Source organism: Centroberyx gerrardi, chromosome 19 (genome assembly GCF_048128805.1).
Source record: "Centroberyx gerrardi isolate f3 chromosome 19, fCenGer3.hap1.cur.20231027, whole genome shotgun sequence".
Classification (NCBI taxonomy): domain Eukaryota; kingdom Metazoa; phylum Chordata; class Actinopteri; order Beryciformes; family Berycidae; genus Centroberyx; species Centroberyx gerrardi.
Window position 1 is genome coordinate 23,628,682 of NC_136015.1, and position 17,011 is coordinate 23,645,692.

The 17,011-nt window shown below is 45.9% G+C and overlaps 1 protein-coding gene across 1 annotated transcript; it reads left to right on the top strand.

Annotated features, from left to right (window-relative positions):
* Window positions 1-2,271: 2,271 nt before the first annotated feature.
* On the top strand, window positions 2,272-15,209 carry LOC139924094 (polyhomeotic-like protein 1). Its single transcript, XM_078290430.1, has 14 exons — window positions 2,272-2,394; window positions 4,549-4,665; window positions 5,312-5,380; window positions 6,024-6,158; window positions 6,292-6,456; window positions 6,807-6,888; window positions 7,591-8,564; window positions 9,385-9,520; window positions 10,810-11,009; window positions 11,248-11,338; window positions 11,661-11,748; window positions 12,471-12,684; window positions 13,719-13,926; window positions 14,843-15,209. Exons 1-14 carry the CDS (start codon window positions 2,272-2,274, stop codon window positions 14,992-14,994), a joined length of 2,754 nt encoding a protein of 917 aa, XP_078146556.1. The 3' UTR covers window positions 14,995-15,209.
* Window positions 15,210-17,011: the final 1,802 nt, after the last annotated feature.

Sequence of the window (17,011 nt, forward strand, 5' to 3'; positions counted from 1 at the left end):
CTCCTCCTCTCCTCTCCTTTCCTCTCTCCTCTCTCCTCCTCTCCTTTCCTTTCTCCTCCTCTCCTCTCCTCTCCTCCTCTCCTCTCCTCTCTCCTCCTCTCCTGTCTCCTCCTCTCCTCTCCTCTCTCCTCCTCTCCTCTCCTGTCTCCTCCTCTCCTCTCCTCTCCTCTCTCCTCCTCTCCTCTCCTCTCTCCTCCTCTCCTCTCCTCTCTCCTCCTCTCCTCTCCTCCTCTCCTCTCCTCCTCTCCTGTCTCCTCCTCTCCTCTCCTCTCCTCTCTCCTCCTCTCCTCTCTCCTCCTCTCCTCTCCTCTCTCCTCCTCTCCTCTCTCCTCCTCCGTCATTCCGTCGCGCCGGAAAAGGCTGAGCAGTGAGAAAAGGAGGCGTTGCCCACATCAGCTGCAAATATATGCAAAATACAGAAAGCATTGCTGCTGCTGCTGCCGCCGCCGTGTTGCAAAGGGAAATAAAACCAGAATAAACCAAGCTGCAGGCGGTCGGAGGGGTTTGCAGCTGCAGGCCGGTGGACAGAGCCGTTCAGGACCGGTAACGGTAAGACTTCAGCCCGTTTCAGACAGACAGGCAGACAGACAGACAGACAGACAGACAGACAGGCAGGCAGCGGCTAGCGGGATGCTAGGAGCAGGAAGGTTAGCCTGCAACAGATCTGACAGCAGCTGGACTGGCTGCGGCTCCGGAGGTAAAATTAGCCGAGCAGCTAATGTAGCTGAGCAGCTAGAAGGTTAACCTGAGCTCAGAGCTAGCAAACTGACGGGCAGGGGTGATGGGACAGCCAGCTGTGCGTGTGTGCGTGCGTGCGTGCGTGTGTGTGTGTGTGTGTGTGTGTGTGTGTGTGTGTGAGAGAGAGAGAGAGAGTCTGTGTCTATCTGTCTATCTCTGTGTGACTGACTGTGTTTGTGTATGTTTGTATGTGTGTGTGTGTGCATATGTGCTTTTCTGTCTTTCTGTGTGTGTGTTTGTGTGTGTGTGTGTGTGTGTGCAGGAGTGCAGGAGCAGAAAGATAATGCAAGCTTGAAGCAGGTTACAGACCTAATGAAGGTCTGTATCAAGACCACTTTACTCCAAAACCAGAGTAAATCAAATCCTAAAAACCAAAACAACCAAAACAAGAAATAAACAGCCTCCATGTCTTTCTATAGTAACATAATGCTAAAGGAGTTTCTTAAGGATGGACAGAGATGGAGGTTTACAATTTCTGCAGGAGACTGTACAGGATGTGTAGGATTTTGCATGTAAGTTTGAGGACCATGAAGAGCTCCACACATACGTAATCTGTTGAATTGTTTATAGTGCTGGGGAGAAAACAGACAGACAGATGTATCTTTGATTTTTTTTTTAGATAGGTGGGAAAAAGTTTAGTAAACATGCAAAAGTGGCGGAAACGTAAACGAGTCCAAGACGTCAGGAAAGTAGTCTGGAGACTGAAGACTCAAGTCCTACAGTGCTGGTTAAACATGCAGAATCATCTGGGGTTAGACTGATGTATCAGACTAATATTGGCTTATGTCAAATATTGGATATTGGTCAGTAAATGTCGTTCACCTGTGATATGAGGGAGCTTCCTTTCTGGCCACAGCTGAAAAACAGAACAGCAGAAACAGGCCGGAAAACAAAATCAAAATCTGTAAAGCTCTTATAAGTGAAGACAGATTTTGCAAAACCTACAATGAATTTTCTTTCCCTTTTTCTTTTGGTTAACATCTTTTCTTTTATTTAATTGTTCAGTAATGTTTTTTAGAAATTAATTCTTAATTTAAAAGCCTAATGTTTCCTCTACCACTCAGTAGGTATGGTGGGTCTCCCTGCATTAAGTCAGGTGTAACTAATTTCATCAGTCTGGGTTTCAGTGGAGAGTTTTAGTGTCCCATGATGCTCTAAATGCTGTTTCAGAGGCTTTTCCACCCTGAAAAGAAGAAAAATCTGGGGGAAACACTCAATCATTGCTTAAAAATAGTAAAATTTAAAGGTATTGGATGTTGGCACAAAATATAGACTATCTGCAACTTCAGCCTAAAAGTATTTGTATCCGTTCCGGCCTTTAAAAACCCTTATTGGTGGAGCTCATATCCACAGCTCAGTCATATTGCGTCCTGCGCTGCCTCCTCTGCCTGTGAGTTATGTTTCTGTGCCTCAGTGACTGATGGTGTTTTCTCCTGAGCGGCGGCTTGTTTTCCATCAGAGAAAGTGGAGACTGTTTCTCACTCCGCGTGTGTCTGTCTGACTGACTGACAGCTGCTCTGTTTCCACCCAGCCATGGAGACAGACGGGGAGCAGAGCCAGCAGGGCGCCTCGGCCAATGGGAACGCTGCCTCTGGGACGAGCTCCCGCCCCTCTCCCATGAACTCCATGTCCCTGTATGAGAGACAGGCGGTGCAGGTATGTGTGTGTGTGTGTGTGTGTGTGTGTGTAAGGCTATGTTCACACTGCAGGCCTTCATGCTCCATTTCTGAATTGCTGCTCATATCTGATTTTTTGTTTTTGGATGAATTGTCATATCTATTCTAGGGTATCTGATACCAGTGTGAACTGACAGTGATGTGGAAAAGAGACAACAACAAAAGACGTCACATCTGTTTTTGTAGCTACATTCTCCCGCTTGTTTCAACACATTTCAGTTACAGTTTGTGTCTTTGAGTTTTGGCTGAACTTAATCGTCTCCCCAAATACCAACAAGTCGGCTGTTTGTCTTTCTTTCCATTGTTGTGTCTTCTCCTCCATGCTAATACTGCTCAGCCAAGCTGCTGTGGCACCAAAATTATGACAGTTTGTCTCAGGTGAATGATGCAAGATTTCCTTATAGTCATGGCGACACTAATAAATTCCAATTTGAGCATTCAAATGTAGGTCTCGTGCCTCAGGAAACGATTTTGTAGCACATATCCATGTGGTCCAGGTCAGAACTGGGAAAATGAGACTCCATTGCAGCTTTTTGCAGATTTATTCTGGCTGTGTGCTCAAAAATGTCAAAAACTATTAAATGACTTCCAACAAGTCCATGAGAAAACATGGGAATGATGACACACACACACACACACATTTTCATTAATAGCCAACATCAGCGAATACATTTCAGCAAATAAGCCTTCATCAGAGCATTATTTACTGAAATGTGTTCATAAATAAAAATATGATATAACTGAGGTTAAGTCTTATCTTAATTTATTTATTTGGAATAAGTGCTATGGCGAGTCGTCATTCCCTTATTTTCTGATGGACTCGTTGGAAAATATCAGATTTGTGTCATGTGGGGAAAAAATCAGTTGGGACACTTTGAGCTGCAGTGTGAGCGCAGCCTGTTGTGTGACAGAGAGAGAGGAAGTGTTTTTTTTGTGTTGCAAAAATCAGATTTATGTATCAACAGATGGACAGAAAGTGATAGAGAGAGAGAGAGAGAGAGAGAGAGAGAGAGATATATGGAGACAGAGGAAGAGCCTCAGACTGTCCGGTTCATGAGGTTCATGGGGCTCGTCTGTCACTGTCAGCCTGCAGACTGATCCCAGACGCAACTTATTACTGTAGCAGCGTCCCATCGTACATCAGCCTGCTGCCACGAGCCTCTGACTGTGTTCAATCATCCCTCCATCTCCCCTCTCCTCTCCTCCTCTCCTCTCCTCCTCTCCTCTCCTCTCCCTCCTTCACCTTCTCACTACCTGCTTCACTCCATTCTTCTGATGTTTTGTGATCATTTCTCTCATTCCTCTCTGCCCTCTGTCCTCCACGTCTTCTCCCTTCTCATTTTTTGTTTTGTCGTCTTTATCTCCTCCTTTCTGCCCTCTTCCTCCCTTCTCTTCCTTCCTTTCTTCCTCCCTTTCCTCCTTACTCTTCTTTCTTCGTGTCCTCCTTTTCTTGTTATCCTCTGCTTTTCTCTCATTTCTCCCTTCTTTCTCCTCCTCGTCCTCCTTTTGTTTTTCCACACTCTACTTTTTCTCCTCTCTCCTCCTCTGCTCTCCCTTCACTTCTCCTCCTCTCTCCTCTCCTCTCTCTCTCCTCTCCTCCTCTCCTCTCTCCTCTCCTCTCTCCTCCTCTCCTCTCCCCTCACTTCTCCTCCTCTCCTCTCTCCTCCTCTCCTCTCCTCTCCTCTCCTCTCCTCTCTCCTCCTCTCCTCTCTCCTCTCCTCTCTCCTCCTCTCCTCTCCCCTCACTTCTCCTCCTCTCTCCTCTCCTCTCTCTCTCCTCCTCTCTCCTCCTCTCTCCTCCTCTCTCCTCCCCTCTCTCTCCTCTCTGCCTCTCTCCTCTCCTCTCCTCTCCTCTCTTCTCCTCTTCTCTCCTCTCCTCTCTCTCTCCTCCTCTCCTCTCCTCCCCTCTCCTCTGTCCTCTCCTCTCCTCTCTCTCTCCTCCTCTCCTCCTCTCTCTCTGTCTCCTCCTCTCCTCCTCCCCTCTCCTCTGTCCTCTCCTCCCCTCTCTCTCTCCTCCTCTCCTCCTCTCTCTCTGTCTCCTCCTCTCCTCCTCCCCTCTCCTCTGTCCTCTCCTCCCCTCTGTCCTCTCCTCCTCTCTCTCTCTCCTCCTCTCCTCTCCCCCTCTCCTCCTCCAGGCCCTGCAGGCGTTGCAGCGGCAGCCTAACGCAGCTCAGTACTTCCAGCAGCTCATGCTGCAGCAGCAGATCAACAACGCCCAGCTGCAGAACCTGGCTGCCGTGCAACAGGTAAAGGTGTGTGTGTGTGTGTGTGTGTGTGTGTGTGTGAGCGAGAGTGGGAGTTGTATGTGTGTGTGTGTGTTGAGTTGTTTCATTTTCACTGTGCCTGAGGTTATGCCACAGACAGTTTTCCATATCATGTGAAGTCGGTTTGTCCTTTATAACACAACTTTATTTATTTACTTTACGTTTCGATCTGTAGTGGATCTTTATCAGGTCAGATTAAAAACAACTGGCCTCCAACCATTGTTCTTATATGCACAGGAGGTGTTTATGGGTGTACTGATGTATTGATCGGTCACTGTGATAACTGAGACACCACCTGTTTGTGCCAGGTGACTCCTCCTTCTGTCTGTCTCTGTCTATATGGGTTGGAGGAATGTTGTTTCTCACCTGACCTGATGAAGATCCAGTGTGGATCGAAACGTTGTCATAAATAAAGTTGTGTTGTGAAGGAGATCAAGGTGTGCAGGCTGTACTTCACATGATATGGATCTACATCAGCCTTACACCTACAGTCAATGTGTGTGTAGAACGCTACCAAAGACAGCCTTGGTTGACTGGCTATTCTATTCTATTCTATTCTATTCTATTCTATTCTATTGTGTCCTCCCCTCCCCTCCCCTCCCCTCCCCTCCCCTCCCCTCCCCTCCCCTCCCAGGCCACTCTGGCAGCCAGTCGTCAGTCCAGTCCGTCCAGCAGCAGCTCGTCTCAGACCAGCAGCACCACAGTCTCAGCTGTACGTACCGCTGCTCCGCCTCCAGCTCACCACTGATCACTGCTCTTCTGTTCTTATCTGTGTAGAACAAAGACAACTTTCTTTAGCCTTTTTGGCAGACCATCAATTTTGATAAAACATTTGCTGTCAATTGACCCACATTTTTAAGAAAGACTAATCAATTACTCAATTAATCATTCAGTTTATAAAATGTCAAAAAATAATGACAAATGCTCATCACAAGTTCCCAGAGCCCAAAGTGATTCTTAAAATGTCTTCCTTATTCTGACCAGCAGCCACAAAACCCAAAGTATTAATTTTAGAATGATATGAAATAGAGAAAAGCAGCAAATCTTAGTATTTGTGAAGCTGTGACCAGCAAATGTTTGGTACTCTTACTTGATCAATGACTAAAACGATTAATTCATTATCAAAATTATAATAGATTAATTTTCTGGCGATCAACTAATTAATTGACTAATCGTTTCAGCACTATAGATAACACTAAGGAATCAAGTTTGTGTTTACAGACTAACAGTATTACAGTAGCTTTCAACTTTCATACAAAACAGAAGATACTTTGATCGGTTTATATGTAAAGCAACATTCTGCTCAGTCGACTCAGTAAATTTACCAAGACTTTGTTATTTGTCAGGCCAATGTAACCTCAGGAGGAGGGTCCACAACCAGCAGCCGTCCTATTGGTCAAGGCGCCTCTGCCACGTCCACCATCAGCCAATCAGTGCTGCTGAGCGGGACGGCAGGAGGGCAGGGCCAGATGTACCTGAGGGTGAGTCTCACTGGACTGCTGTTACACTGCCCATAGTCATGTGACGGGTGAATTGTTATGAACCACTTTGAATACAGCGACAAAATATACATATTAAAAAACTTGAATAAATGAAATGACTTGCTTCTTACAGGTGAACCGCTCTCTGAGGGCCCCCATCTCCTCACAGCTCATCTTCATGCCTGGCAGCACGGCGACTGCTGCCGTAGCAACGGTCACCCAGCAACCGCAGACTCAGCAACAACAACAGGAAGTGACGCCCACTTCCTCTGCCAGCAGCCAATCGGATAATGACCAGGTTTGTGGAATGAACGTGGAACAAAATTATTTTATTGCACTTTTTGAATCTGGATGATTTTCGTCTCCAGCTGAGTTTCTAAGTGAAACTAGATGAAATGTTTCTATGGCGATATATTATTATACACCATTAATTGTACAGTCCTATTTTGTGTGTGTGTGTGTGTGTGTGGTGTGTAATAGCTGGGGACACATTTATTTTTCTTTGTATAGGAAACGTTTTTGTGTCTTTGTGTCTCTTCAGTTCAACTGGTTGGTTTTCTCACCGGTTCTGCATTACATCTCTTCTCCCTCACACTCTTTCTTCGTCTCTGCTTGATATTTCCTCCACCTCTCCCTCCGGTCTCCCAGGTGCAGAACCTGGCCATGCGGGGTGTCTCCAGTCCCAAGGGTGTCGGAGTGAAGACCGAAGCCCCAGAGAGGAGCGAGTCAGGTAGTCTGCCCAACTGCACGTCCTTTACACCAGCTTCTGTGTCTGTTACTCTCTGATTGAGTCCAAACTCATGAACAGTGGTGGCAATAATGCATAATGACTCATAATCACTGCTAAGTCAAGTGAGGATGCTGGGTAATCGGTGGGATGTGCAGTATCATATTTGGTAAGCCAGTGGATCATGATAGAGGCACCAGTGATGGCCTGATTTGGCACAACTGACAACAGTATGAAAACAGAACCAGAAACTTAGTCAAAGACATTTATTAATTTTTCTGCCTTGCCATGAACACCTGTTGGTAGACCTAACCAGTCAAATCAATGACTACGTTTACATGCGCACTAATAATGTGATTATGTCTGATAATCAGAGTAAGGCATCACTCCGATTAAGATGTTTACATGACTCGGCAATTCCTTTAAATCCCGCTTACATGCTGCTTGTGGTTATTCGATTATTTGCAGGGGTGGGCAGTTTCTAAATCTGTCCCGCCAGTTTATACTTCTATTGCCCCGCCATCAGCAAATTCTACCACAACAAGCGACACTCTGCTGTACTCCCGTTTCATATCTGTTGCTGCCATTTTTATCTGCCTGTTCCAGCTGCTTACTGCCTTAATGTCATTATAATTGGATTATTGGTGTGCGTGTAAACGTTGCCGTTGTTGATGTGTTTTCTTTTCTTGTCTTTTTTTCCCCCAGCTGCCTATTCCCTGATCCAGTCGTCCCACCAGTCGACCCCCCAGTCTCCCACCAAGCCCAGCCAGCCGGCGGCCCAGCTGCCCCACATCAAGATCCCCACCTACCCCCAGCCCACCAACCTCAAATCCCACCCGTCCTCCTCCTCCTCCTCCTCTTCCTCCACCTCCTCCATCCCTCTGTCCCAGCTGCTGCTGCACGGCCCCCGGGCGCTCACCACGGTAACCACGGCCGCCACGGCCACACACATCCTGGTCCCGACGTCCAACGCGCCGTCCCAGCCCCACGGCTACCCGGTCGGCACGGCGACCATCAAGCCGGCGGTCAACGCTCAGACTCTGGTGGTGCAGCCGCTGCAGAAATCCTCCCTCAGCGGCGAGAAGTCGGGGCACGGCAACGGGCCCGTCCCGATCCAACCCAAAACCTTACAGGGGCTCCGCCTGCCGCTGCAGCTGCCCTCCAGGAATCCGCCTCCCATCCTGCCCGCCCCGCCGCCGCCCTGCAGCTCCGCCCAGCCGCCGCCACCGCCGCACATCCCGGTGCAGATCGTGGGCGCCAGGCAGAGCACGCTGGGAAACCCCCAGGCTCTGGCTCTGGCCCGCAGCGGCTGCAGCCAGGACGGGGCCTCGGTGCTCAGCAGCTCGTCCAGCCTGCTCACCATGGTGGCGTCCATCGCCTCCAGAGAGGGCGGGGTCGTGGGCCGGGGGGTGGGGCTAAAGACCCTGCAGTCGCCCCAGGAGGCGCCCCCGCCGGCCCAGGTGTCTCACGTTCACCCGCAGGCCAATCAGAGCCCGGCGCAGACGCAGAACGGAGCCCTGGCTTCAGGCCCCGCCCCCTCCCCGTCCCCCGCCGTGTCCTCCCCGCCCCCCTCGCTCTCTCGCTCCTCCCTCTCTCTCCCCCTGGTGGCGGAGGAGCAGAGAGGAGCGGCAGCCGGCATGACGACCAACGGAGAGTCAGTGGGAAGTCAGACGTCACAGGTCAGCTGCTCAGATTTATTACACTCTTTCAGCCCATCTGTGTGTGTATGTCAATATCAACACATTTTGTTATTAACATGTAACAAAACATTGTGTTTCCCAAACTTGGCAAGCTGTCTGCTATTCTTTTAAAGACCTGGATTTCATATTTTTCGACACTCCCATTCTTTTCCTCCTGTTTTTTTCTTTTTTCTGTTCACAGTTACGTGCTGCTTTTTTTGGCTCTATCCCGCTCACATCCCTGATCCCCTGACTCTGTGGTTCTCAATGTGGGGTCCGGGGACTGCCAGGGGTCTTTGAGGGGGTTTGAGATAAATCACAGCAATTTAATTCACTGGAAATAATCCCAATTTGAGAATATGTAAGAATGACTGTTGTAGCACTGGTGGTTTTATTGTCGCCACTATTTTAGTAGACAGAAAATAAAATAGCTAAACAAAAGTTAACAACAACTAAACTCGTCCCATATGAGTCCCTGGGACAAAATCTTTTCCAATAGCGGTCTGAGGTCTAATGTTGTGTCTATTTTTGGGTCCATAACATGAAAATGTATGAGAACCCCTGCTCTAACTGGCCATAATGAGCTTAATTCTTAGTTATATCCCATTCATATTGTTATGGATGTATGAAACTTTCTTCACAAAGCTGTTGTATTCTTTTCTCTCTTCTCTTTTCTTCTGTTCTCTTCTCTTTTCTGCTTTATTCTTTTCCATTCCATACCATTACACACTGAAATACACTGCGCTCATTGCTACTAGTTGATATTTTTTATTTGCCTGCAATGCCATAATCTGTTTTTATTTCTGTATTTATTTCTTAGGGAAAGCAGATGACTGGCTCGCTAAAAAGGAAGTCGGAATCCAATTCGGCCAATGACGAAGATGGCCCCTCCCCCCCGCGGCTCCAGCCAGTCAGAGATCACGCCTCGGCGCTCCCAGCCAATACCGTCGAAGCAGGTAACAAGAAATCAGAATCACTGAAATCACCAAGTGCAAAAAATATTTTGGCAACAAATAGATGGTTTCCACTGTGCTGCCTGTTATTTAGGTTTAGTTAAAAAAAAATGTACTGTTTCATGTTGGGTGCAGACCGGTATTAGCATTGTAAATTAGTCTAAAATAAATGCAGCCCAGATGTTTTAGAAGTACTGATTTGATTATGATTCAAAAACATTTTTAGCAGTACAACCTCAACTTGGACCCAAACAGAGACAGATATGGGATAAAACTAGAATTATCCCCCCAAGCACCGCAGCTGCAGACAATTACAGAGGAAACAGATTTTTTTTGGATGACTGTTCAGAGTGTATCTATTCTAGGATGTGACCCATATCTGGTACCAATATGATCTGACTGATGTGGAAAAGACACATAAACAGAGTAACAATAACAAAAGACCTCACATCTGGTTGTTGTACCTACGCTTCTCCTGCTTGCTTTGAACACATCTGGGAGTTCTGTGTGTGTTTAGAGAGACAAATTACAGTTACTTACTGTAAATTGCCCAAATAAAGTATTCTTAATATAAATCTGGTTTGCTGTAAAGTAGATCTAACTGACTCAGTATTCTCTATTTCTTTTGTATCCAGACAAACCAAAGCAGCTGGCTCTCTTCTCTTCTCGTCTCTTCTCTTCTCTTCTCTTCTCTCCTCTTTTCCTCTCCTTCTCTTCTTCTCTTCTCCTCTTCTCTTCTCTTCTCTTCTCTCCTCTTTTCCTCTCCTTCTCTTCTTCTCTTCTCCTCTTCTCTTCTTTTCTCTTTTCTCTTCTCTTCTCTCCTCTCCTCTCCTCTTCTCTTCTCTTCTTGTTGTCTCTTCTCTTCTCCTCTTCTCTCCTCTTCTCTTCTTCTCTTCTCCTCTTTTCCTCTTCTCTTCTTCTCTTTTCTTTTCTTCTCTCCTCTTTTCCTCTTCTCTTCTCTTCTCTTCTCCTCTCCTCTTTTCCTCTTCTCTTCTCTTCTCTTCTCTTCTCTTCTCTTCTCTTCTCTTCTCTTGTCTTCTCCTCTCATCTCCTCTTCTCTTCTCTTCTTTCTTCACCTCTTGCTTTGCCATCATTTCCCCTCCTCTCCCTTTATAAATGCCATTTCACACATTTTCCATGATCATTTTAAACGGAGGCAGAGAATTGTAGTGCAGACTGCTGTCCACTCATTAATATTCAAATAAGCCCCTCCCACAAATCAGGGGGTCAGACCAAACTACTTCAGTCACCTTAAACCTTCTTGTCTCTTGTCTCCTCCCTGTCCTGTCCAGGCCCCGGCGCCCCCCCTGCCTCCCCCTCTCCCTGCCCCTCCCCCTCCCCCTCCCCCTCTCCCTCCCCGGCCCTGGCGGTGTCCCGTGGGGGGGGCGGCCAGGGGGAGCGAGCCCCTCCCCCTCAGGCCGTGGTCAAACCTCACGTCCTCACGCACCTCATCGAGGGCTTCGTCATCCAGGAAGGGGCGGAGCCGTTCCCCGTGAGTACATGGGATCTGTAGTTCCTGAGGTTTGGTCCTCCATCCATCCTGTCATCTCAAACAACTAGAAAAACAGCTTTTTTCATACTGTAAAGGACAATAAATACCTGCAATAATTAATTTTCTTTAAAAATTCTTTATTGAGCAAACTGGTTCCTCTTGTCCTGTTGGTTTTCATAGTCCTGGTTCTGGTCGTTGGTCATTCATTTTTCTTTCCGCCTTTGTGTTTGATTGACAGGTGTGTGGTCCAGTGAAGGAGCCGGCTGTCGAGGATTTGACTAATGACAGTCCAGACACCAACCAATCAGAGGCTGTGACCATGGCAACAGGTAACAGACAAACTGCTCTGATAGTAACGCTGCCTTCCAGACATGTTGGAAAGTAGGAAATTCCGGCCCTTCAAGTTGAAGTTCTGACTGGGGCCGACAACAGTACCTTTAATTTGATTACAAGCCTCAAAATACACTCAAGTTTGATCTTCAGCACTGCATGGCCTTTAATCTATAAAAACACCCCTGTGGTAAATGGTTAAACATTTAAATTTGAAATGCGAAGTTGCACTTACAGTTGTGCAACACATGTGTTTATGTACAAATCATAGAAATTCATTTCACAGACTGACCATCTCCTCTACTCTCTGTTCCCTCTCAGTTCTGAAGTGTGAGTACTGTAAGAACTTCGCTCCTGCCAGCCAGTTCAGAGGCACCAAAAGGTTCTGCTCCATGACTTGTGCCAAGAGGTACTTTGACATGCATGAAGTCTAATATATACAGCGGCAGCCGTCTCAGAAATCAATTTACTACTGCAGCAGACACTGTTGCCTTCTCAAATGTTGTAGATTAGAGCCAGAAAGGCATATTGTAACATAAAACTTGGTTCTCAGATAATTCCTTTTGCCTCTTGGTAACTGAAAGAGGGAAAAAAATGAACTTTCCAAGCATTTCCTCTCAGAAAGGAAGTACCAGTGTGACAGTAGTGCAGAAGTGTGGTTTCTCAGGTGGCTGCAGCTGTATATTTCATAGCATGTAGTTGTTTGTAAGCTGTGTCTGTTTTTATTTGTTTGATGTAACCTGACAGAGCCACTTCACTCACTTTTGTCTACAACCTTGGCATGTGTAATATGTTTCTTTTTAAATGTACAGCTTGTGTTTTTTTATGTCAAATCACAGTACAATCCAATTTTGTTGATGTTTTTCTCTGTTTTGAATTTGCTCCACGTTACAGCACACACTGTATGTATGATGTCATATGTTTACACTATGTAAACAATGCATACGTTGCATTGTTTGAAATAGTATACTGTGAATATATATTGTTTTACATTCTTCTGCTTTGCATTTGTCCCTTTGGCCACTACATGTGTATTGGTTAAATACTCTGTATGGCGCAAAGGGGAAAAAAAAGATGTGTTGCTCGTCTTGGCTTCAGTACCGTATATGTTACTGTTTGTCTACGATACAGTATGTATTGGTTCCCCAGGTACAACGTCAGCTTCAGCCAGCACTTCCGCCTGCGGCAGAGCCAGGGTCCAGGTCCGGTCCAGGGTCCAGATCAAGGCCCGGGTCAGCTGTCGCTCTCGGACGAGGAGGGAGGGGTCGGCAGGCGGAGGGTTCCCCGCAGGACCAGCTCAGAGATCGCCAGCGCCAAGATAGCAGGGAGGCCCATACCTGTCAAGGTGAGGCGACACGGCAGACTTCCTGCACAGGTGTGGGAAATCTGGAACTTAATTTATCATTTCAGACTCTTGAAAGTTTGGGAATTGCATAAAGCAGCCTGGAAAAGTAGGGAAAAATGTTTAATTCAAGACCCAGTTTATGTAGTTTTAAAGCTGCACTGGGCAACTTTGCACTTTGGCAGCCGCAAGTGGCAGCGGGAGATAACTGGTTGAATTTTTGAAAGTTTGAAGGACTTCATTACCCAGAAATCATGTAGCGTGACGTCAGAAAACTGAGCACTGCTCGGACCTAACCACCTTCAGCATGCTGAGGAAGGTTTGTAAAGAACTGAAATGTCTGTGCCAAAAAGAAAAAGCAAGCAAAAAGCAAACCAAGTACAGACTACATTGTTTTGTTTTCATATCTAGTACAGCTTCAAATCAAATCAAAGTTTATTTCAGTAACAGTACAGCATAAAGCAGTTGTCAGCTGGCAATGAAATGCTTGGCCTACAAATAATAACTTCACTAGACTAATGTAATAACAAAAAGAATAAAAATGAAATCATATATTATAGAAAGTGCAATATAATTCATATATTATTTAATTTCTATTCTATTTTTTGTTTTTTAGCTGTAATAGAAGCTTTAATCCTTCCATATTCAGCGAAGGGTTTCCCAGCATCGCCCTGCTTCACATTCATACAGTCTCATACATCCACACCTGGGAGCTGCCCAGTATAACCAGTACAACCACAGACCTCTGCTGTCTCCCACTGAGCTGCACTGAAACCTGCAGGTTTAATGCCTTGCTGAAGGGTTCCTCTCCTCTCCTTTTTCCTCTCCTCTCCTCTCCTCTCTTCCCCTCTCCTCTCCTCTCCTCTTTCCTCTCCTCTCCTCTCCTCTCTTCCCCTCTCCTCTCCTCTCTACTCCTCTCCCCTCTCCTCTCTTCCTCTCCTCTCTTCCTCTCCTCCTCTCCTCTCCTCTCCTCTCTTCCTCTCCTCTCCTCTCCTCTCCTCCCTCTCTCCTCTCCTCCTCTCCTCTCCTCCCCACAGTGCCGTTCAGAGTCCAGCCATTCAGACGAGGCGTCCAGCGGCGAGGAGGAGGAAGACGACCCCATGTCCCTCTCCCCCGCCTCCTCCGCCTCCTGCCACCAGCCGCCTCCTCCGCTCCCGTTGGAGGGTTCGGCGCCCGGCTGCCTGCCTGGAAGCCCCGCCCACTGGAGCGTGGAGGAAGTGTCTCAGTTTATTTCCTCGCTACAAGGTTGGAAGGTTTATATGAGACCTTTTAAAGGAAAATACTGATGTTATTGAGTCTTGGAGTTTCGCTCGGTGCATATTGTGTGTCAGACAGATAATTCATAGTCAAAAAGTAAAAACAATCCCTCGTTAATCGCTCCAATTGAGTCTCTCTATCATTAATGTTTATTTTATCTTTTATCTTGCTTCATATTAAAATCGAATTATTGAAGTTTTTGATGAGTCTCTTTGTAATCAAATATGTTGTTAATAGCTTCCATTAAAGATTGGTGTGATAAGCAGTAAGTCCATAATGTGATTTGCATTCATTCTTGCTAAATTGTATTACTTAACTCCTCCTTTTCTTGTATTCTCTCTCTTTCCCACTCTAATCTCTATTCATCCACTCTCTATTCGCTCTTTTCTCTATTCCTTCTCTACTTTTTGTCCTCTTTCTCCCTCTCTGTTCCTAATCCCCCTCCCTCTTTCTTACACCCATCCCTTTCGCTGAATCCACTCGCTCTTTTTCCTCTTCTCTTCCCCTTCTTCTCTCCCTTTCCCTCTTCCTCCTCCTCTTCCTCCTCCTAATCCCCTCCCACTTTCTTCCGCCCATCCCTTTCTCTCGATCCACTCCCTCTTTCGCAATCCTCTCCTCTTCCCCTTCCTCTCTCCCTTTCCCTCTTCCCTCTCCTCCTCTTCCTGCTCCTCCTGCTCCTCCTCCTCCTCCTCTTCCCCCTCCTCCTCCTCTGCCTCCTCTTCCTCCTGCTCCTGCTCCTCCTCCTCCTCCTCCTCCTCCCCCTCCTCCTCTTCCTCCTGCTCCTCCTCTGCCTCCTCTTCCTCCTCCTGCTCCTCCCCCTCCTCCTCCTCTCCCTCCTCCCCCTCCTCCTCCTGCTCCTCCCCCTCCTCCTCCTCCTGCTCCTTCCTCCTCCTCCTCCTCGCAGGATGTGAGGAGCTCGCCTCCCAGTTCCTGTCTCAGGAGATTGACGGACAGGCGCTGCTGCTGCTGAAGGAGGAGCATCTCATGTCCACCATGAACATCAAGCTGGGCCCCGCCCTCAAGATCTGCGCCCACATTAACAATCTGAGAGACTGATGTGAATGTTTCCCTACTTCCATGTCCAAAATCAAGTCCTGGTCTTTACCTTTACCCCAGACTCCTGTCCCGTACCCAGATATGGAACCGAGTCCTGCAGTGGAACGTATCCGGTACGTTTTAAAACCAAGACTAAGCTCTTTAGCCCCAACTGGGGGTTTAGCACTTGGATCTGTTCTCGATCTTAAGTCTTGATCGTGTTCTCTAAAGCCCGGTTCATACAGGACTAGTATTACCTTGGGATGTCCAGTGATTTGTGATAATTGCGGAGATCATCGGTGATTTTAATTTGTAAAGTAAAAATTCTGGTGCAAATTATCTACCGTATTTTGGTAGATAGATGTTCTCTGCAAATCAAACTCAGCTGTAATTTATTTCTGCTGCCTGATTTTCATTTTCTTCTTCTACATGTGTGATTTCTGTCCTCCTGTCATGAAAAATGGAGGCAGTGATCAAATCTATAGAGGAAGCTTTTCAAGGCTTTTTTTGATGCAAAGTTTTGCTTTGCTAAATCAAGAAGACAAATTGTAAAATCTTGACCTTCTTGACATTGATCATTATCCTGTGCATTTCATGGAACACATAATTTGGGGGTTAATTTATTCATTACATGAGGTCTACACTTTATACTAGTCCTGTGTGAAAAGGGCTAAAGTTTTGGTTTTTCCCTCTGACTTTGACCTAACTTGTCGTGGTTTTGTTTCTGATATTTTAGTCTCATCTTGTGTTTCTGTTCAAGACAAACACAAACAATCAAAGAAAGACAGAAAATACAGAAGAATTATATAGGACATTTTTTTTTTCCTATCATTGTTGTTTCATTTGTTGCATGATATTGCCCAGAAACATTTTCACAACTGTTTTTGAAAGATTTGCCAACTCTTCTGGTTTCAAATAAGATTCTTCTGTCTCTATTTTGACTTTCTGATTACAGCCCTTATCCACAAACAGCGTGGATTTAAGTCTGAAATGCTGTTTAGAAACACATAAAGGGTTTAATTAAAGTTCAGCTCCCTGAAATTCACCAGTCAATATCTCAAAAACACAAATAAATCCATCCTCAAATACATGAGTATTTTGTAAGCAAGGGACTTGAGATGACTCGTAACTTTAGTAAAAGTAACTTTAACAGTAACTAGTACTTTCAATACTGTGATCATTTTTTAAGAGTAGGCATCCAGTTTTTTCAGATGGTGAATCTCATTTTGGAATTGGCCTGTTCTGTTATTTACAGCGTCCAGAGGGTTCAGAGGGTTCAGAGGGTTCAGGCTGGTGAAATGCTCAACCATGTTCCAGATTAAACCAGATTCCCTCACGGTCGAGAGAGCAGGAGTTAATTCTGTGTTTCTAAAGAGGATAGTATTAAAAATGACTTTCTCACAGCTCCACTTTCACCCATGATAGGCAGTGATTTTTTACATTTGACCTCACATATTTCAGAGCACATCAACAGTAGACAAAAGCACAAAATGCAAGTTTTTCATTCAGTATCTCTAAAATATAGAAGATCCAGTCAATAACAGTTTTATAATTTGTCAACCAAGGACTCAGTTATTGACTCTCCTCTAAAAAGAACCATAATCTGTGCTCATTTTGTTTTGTCAGTCATTTTAAGAGTTAAGTGTCACTTTCTTTACAAATGGCGGAAGCAGCTTCTCCTGGTCTACAGCAGGATTTGTGTAAAGGGAAACGTCTGGGGCTTGATTTTGGGTCGTGACATGAAGATTATAAAGAAAAGCTGAAGGAGATAAAGACTCACAGTAAGTTGTTACACCATCGTGTTGATTTGAAGTATCTTTAAGCTGCGTTCGTGAGCGAAAAGGAAGTTGAGGCTCATAGCCACAGGATGTGGACCGAAGTTTAGGATGAATGAAAAAGGGAAGAAAAAGTGAGTGAGTGAATGAATGAGTTTGTGAGTGAGAATACCTTAAAACTATACTGTAATAAGTGTAATATTTGCCTTTATATTTAAATGCACATTTGTTTGCTGGACTGCCTTGTTTAAGCTATTTACTGT